We start from the raw sequence: 5,619 nt of genomic DNA on the forward strand, positions 1-5,619 counted from the left end.
AACATCGACATCATAACGGTATAAAATGAACCGTGTACGTGAGTGTCTGTTCAATCTGCTCAAACGAGTCATCAGAGGAAACTGACTTTAAACACCTGATGAGTCATTATTAAGCGAGTTACCTGAGAGGGATCTTTATTTCTAAATAATCTTTATTTGTAATAGTTTCTAACAGTGTTCAGAGCTGTAATGGAGAGGTTACAGACGTTTACATAAACTCTGAGTTATCAGCTGATTTAGAATAACACAAAGTCACCTGGATGATATTCAAACCTTTTGTATTCACACCTGAGTGTAAATAATGATGAGTGGGGCGAGACGACGTGTTATATTCTTTTTATTTTGACATTTATTTTTCAGGAAGAGGATTTGGTGTAGTGTTCCTTCGTTTAGAGACATTTTCACCAACATATTTATGATGTGACAGTTGAAACGTTGTTAATACGTTAGTGAATGAATGTGTGAAGAATCTGTGAACACACTTCTCTTCTGCTTTAAAGCAGGAACATGACACTTTAATCCTCTCTAGTTTCAGTCCAAACACACACAGCTCTTCTTTTACCCTCCTTTGTCCTTTGGAAATGAAACCCCGATACTAAATTGTATTTTTTAAATAGTTTGAAGTACAAAAAGCTTCACAGTCACGTTTAATCTCACTGCTTCCAGTGTTTTCAAATCTACCGCCGAAACATTCTCAGAGTTTGTTTTCACCCAAACGGGGGCGTGGTCACTCTGACGAGCCGGAAGTGACGTACGACTCCTCCTTATCTCTAAACAGAGAAATCGAAAACGAAAGTTCAGTTGAGTTTCTGACGCAGACAGAAGAAGAGTCGTTAAAAACACAAACTACTCAAAGTCAGAATCAACAACAATGGAGTGTGCTCTTCTCTTTTCTCTCCTTTGGTCGGTATCAACGTTTGATGATGTTAACGGTAAGAAAGAACAATAAGAGCTCCTTTTTCTTGTGGTTGTTTTGTCTGCTTCCTGTAGCCGAGCTGATCGAAATCATACGATGTTAAACGAGGAGCAGTAATAATGTCGACGGACATGTTTAAACACTAATAAGTGAAAACTTGTGAATACCTAGTTATTTATTGACTGTTGGTGACATGGAGCGAGGCCTTGTTCCTCCTTCCTGAATGACGGACAGTTATGCTGCGTTCATGTGCTGCTCGTTATTTCGAGTTGGGAAGTAGTTTTTCAAACTTCAGTGTGTTCCCGGGATTTCAGTTTGGAAAGTCTGAATGTTTTAACATCAGTCGAGCTAAACAATAGTCTCTCCCTGCAGCTCACTCCTCTTAAATACTGTCTCCTCGTCCTCGGTCGAACCGGAAGTAGTTTTAGACCCGCCATGTTAAGGAACGTCCCACAGCTCTGGGGTGTGTTCGAATTGTCCCTCCTATCTCCTTCACTATCCACTTCACCTTAACCCCGGGGAAACTACAAAAAGATCATGTAAAAAACTTTCCCCTGTGCTTCTTACCGGTGAAATAATCCTGATCACCACGAGGTTGGGATTGAAATAAAAGAAATATAGACTACCAGGCTACAAGTAAGAAAAGTGAAACCATCAGCTTCCTGTCCAATCAGAAATCAACATCAACATCAATATGATTGGATGAAATGAATTGTTACATTAATGTAAGATATAACCTACACATAATGTTTTAAACATACAAATGTACAGCAGCACAAAACATTCTTAAGAGAATGAAATATGTTGAATCAAACATCATCTGATAAAAATGTCTCTTATCTTTTATCTCTTTCATGATCTGAGTCACTTTACGATCATCGTTCATGTTCCTGAACGGTCGGATGCTCGACTCGCTTTAAATGTTGAGGCCGCAAGGAATTGTGGGACGTCATATCTCATCTCCTTTCCTAAAGGATGGTCCAGTGTATCCTAAAGGAGGTTATAAAGGAAGCATTGACCCACCTTTCCTTAGATTTTAGAGAATTCAAACGGCTCTTATCATGGAAACCACTTAAAAAACACTTAAAAGCTTCATTTCACTCAGTTAGGAACCTTCCTAAGAAAAAATGACGATTCCAACGCACCATAGTGTCTTGGATTACTTTGGTTCACCATCTATTTTTATTTCTAAGCACCTTGCTGGCCAGGTGCTGCCTGTTTCCAAAACTTTGCTCCTGATGTTTCCTCCATGTCGTAAATTAGACGGCCCAGAGTTCAGTGACCTAACAAGTGGTACTTTGTTTTTAAAGGGACAGTAAATGAATGAACACACACAGTGGGGAAAGCTTTAACTGAAAAAATATACCTGCATAACCAACAAGACAAGATGACATCGTTTAGAGGTTCAGACACTCAGAGACGTCAGTCTGCATTTAGGTGGACAAAGACGAGAAAGCATGAAAGGTTTCTTTGATATAATATGTTGATGCTCCATTAATAAACTTTACTGGAACTGTTTTCAGGTTTTCTGCATGTAAACAAACTGATTCATCCTCGTGTTTCTGTCTCAGGTGGAGTGGTGGTGAAAGAAGACAGTGATGCTGTGTTACCGTGTTCCCTCAGCACCAAGGAGAACATCGAGACGAAGATCTTTGACTGGAAGAAAGACGATCACAAGGAGGTGTTCCATTACAACGGAGGAGATTATTACGGTCATGGCATTACAGGTCAAGACAAACAGTTTGAAGGTCGAGTCTCACATTTTGAATACGAGCTGGTGAACGGTAACGCCTCCATAAAGATCACAGAGACAAAGGTGTCTGACAGTGGAAACTACACCTGTTTTTTTCCTCGTCTGCAGCCGCCTCAAACGTTCCTCATTGAGCTGCTGGTTGGTGAGTATTTTTAAAATAACAGTTAAAAACATTTTTCCTGAGATGACTGGTTTAAGAGTCACTGATGAACTTTTTTTAAAGTAGTCAGAAATCACATGTTTGATATTTCCTAAACAGTACAGGTTATATCACTCTGCACAAACACATTTATCATCTGATTGTCTTCATTACCAGCTCCATAATATTCCACACAAACAGGTTTGTTTTGTATCTCAGATTGTGTTTAAACCTCTTGAGATTCATTTTCATTTTGTGCATTTCTGTCTCTTCAAACCATTTCAAAGTGAATAATATGAAGAGCATGAGGAGCTGGAACATGTTCATGTTAAAGTAAACACTCTGTGAGGCAGATATCTGCAGGATGTCCACCTCAAGTTCTTTTAAAGAACTGGATCACATTTAAGCTTTACACACTGACTTTGAGATATTTTACAAAGTGCAGTACAGAGCTTCTCCAGCAGGTGTCCACAGAGCTCTTTAAAACTTCTCCAAAGTTATAAATGTATTTCATCAAATCTTTAATATAGATTCAATCTCCTCAAGTGTTCAGTTTGACTTTGAAAATATCTTCTCTGTATCTGAATAAATACTCACATATCTTTAATGATCAATAATAGTTTTCTCAACATGGTAATAAAGTGTATTTACAGATGGGGCCGATAGTCTCCTTAGATGGACTCAGGTCGAGTTAATGGATGAAGATCTGTCCAGTGTACGGGGGCCACAAATGACTTTAAACTATAAGCCATGTTAAATGATGCATCTATTTTATTACCTAACTCATATCTAGTTTGTTCAAAACAAACATGAAACAAAAATCTAAAGATGATCATGATCTTCATTCATTTTAATTTGATTTATTTTCTGCACAAATGAGATGTGACATGTTATTCAGAGAGTTTTTAAGGGGAGATTTGGGCGAGAGAGAGAGAGAGAGAGAGAGAGAGAGAGAGAGACACACGCAGAGAGAGAGAGAGGGAGAGAGAGAGAGAGAGAGACAGAGAGTGAGTGCAGGAAAGATGACACAGGTCGGGTTTGAACCTGGGCCGCCCGCTTCGAGGACTAAAGCCTGTGTACATGGGGAGGGCAAACCAACCACTTGTCCACCAGCAGACTGAAGCTTTTTATTCACGTTTTAGATGGATTTAATATAACTGTATAAAATGTATTTTTTATTGATCACAGTGATGATAAGCCCTATAAGCCATGCTAATAACATCACACAAGCACTCTAACCTTCATTTTTCTTTTTTCTTTCAGAGTGTATCTTAAAGGACAGAACGAAGGAGGAGGAGCCAAGTGAGTCCTGATGACGTCATCCTCTGTCGATCACACACCTGATACCACTCACAAATATTGAAGATATATATGATTCACTTTATTGAACATTATCCTTCAGTTTGTGACGTAAAGACTCACAACACTTCAGTTAAAACTAAAGGAATCATAACTCATTAAATATGTTTCAGTTGAATTTATAATAATAAAATCATTTTTGTTAGTTGATATAACCACGTGTCCTCCACACCTAGCAGCTCTGATGAACGGGCTTCAGGTCAGGTGGTTTACAGGGTCCTTCAACATGTCATAGCCTGCTGGGACAAATAACGGGATCTTTTATTCACACATGTAGTTCACTTTATTTCCCTGTTTATTCCTCTTTTTATAAACATATTTAATCAGATATGTGTTGAACAAGAGAATCACATTGTATGTTTCTGCTGCTGTAAATAACCTGAATAATTTATTATTTATACTTTGTACACAGGTGCATGTTCAAAGCCATCTGTCACCTCACTTAAGTCAACAAAGGACTGGTCTCTGCTGCAGTGTGAAGTTTATGGAGCTTCTCCTCGACCTGAAGTGGAGTGGAGGAACAGTTCTGGAAACATCCTTAATGCTAAAGAAACACAGGTCACAGAAAGAGAAGGCAGCTACGACATCATCCTCCAAACCACTGTGACCAAGAACGACCACTACAGCTGTGTGCTCACACAGAATGAGATCTGTCATCAGATTTCCTCTAAGATCTCTGTGTACATCCACGGTGAGATTCTTCCTTTCAGTGATTTATTGTGAATATAATTTAAAACATACTGTGTTCTGACTGAACTCTGAGTATTTGATCTCAAAGCAGTTTAAAAAAAGGATGAAGTCACGTTGACCCATCAGGTAAATGTTTCCACCTGAGAGAAAAATGTAAATCTAAACTGTGACTCTGTTTGATTTATTAGCATTAATAGGAGAGATGATGAACAGGGACAGGTAATAAATAAACTATCACACAGAAACAAAGTCCCAGTGAGCTGTAGTGAACATCTGTGTTGTCATTCTATCAGCTGATTGTGCTGAATAAACACAAATGATACAAACAGTCACAGGATGAAATGAGGCTGAGATTAATTTCATGTTCAGTCTGAATCTCTGTTGTTTTAAACATCAATGATTCTAAACTAACACTAAATGAGATGTTAATAATGTGCTGCTGAATTCTCAGTGTTACATTTTCTTATTGTTAAAGGATGATAAACATTGAGGAGTGCAGCATTAAACACATTCTATCTAAATGATATCTAGTTTATATTAAACCATAAAAAAATCACTTTTAACACCCGATAATATCTCAACGACTTCTTCCCCTCTGTGCATGGACTGAAGGTCAGACCTGATGAGTCTCCTCGTCTCATTCTACTTATTAGAGACAAAACTCACCTGACAAGTCCAGATCAACATCTGATTTCAAGATATGAAACACTAAAACAAAAGACCTGAAGTGCTTGTTAGGAGTAAAATATTGTCAAATAGAGA

General features: G+C 38.2%; 1 protein-coding gene across 4 annotated transcripts in view; it reads left to right on the forward strand.

The window, feature by feature from the left end:
• The first annotated feature begins 648 nt into the window (after window positions 1–648).
• Window positions 649–5,619, forward strand: part of LOC110005722 (CD276 antigen-like) — a 60,889-nt gene continuing 55,918 nt past the window's right edge. The window contains exons 1-4 of one of the 4 annotated variants that reach the window (XM_065955451.1): window positions 649–932; window positions 2,488–2,811; window positions 4,072–4,110; window positions 4,580–4,858. In XM_065955451.1, coding sequence (XP_065811523.1) covers window positions 872–932; window positions 2,488–2,811; window positions 4,072–4,110; window positions 4,580–4,858 — 703 coding nt within the window. In that variant the 5' untranslated portion in view covers window positions 649–871. The remainder of the gene's footprint in view (window positions 933–2,487; window positions 2,812–4,071; window positions 4,111–4,579; window positions 4,859–5,619) is intronic. The other 3 variants (XM_065955452.1, XM_065955453.1, XM_065955450.1) reach the window with 3 other exon arrangements.

Source organism: Labrus bergylta, chromosome 5, assembly GCF_963930695.1.
Source record: "Labrus bergylta chromosome 5, fLabBer1.1, whole genome shotgun sequence".
NCBI classification, from domain to species: domain Eukaryota; kingdom Metazoa; phylum Chordata; class Actinopteri; order Labriformes; family Labridae; genus Labrus; species Labrus bergylta.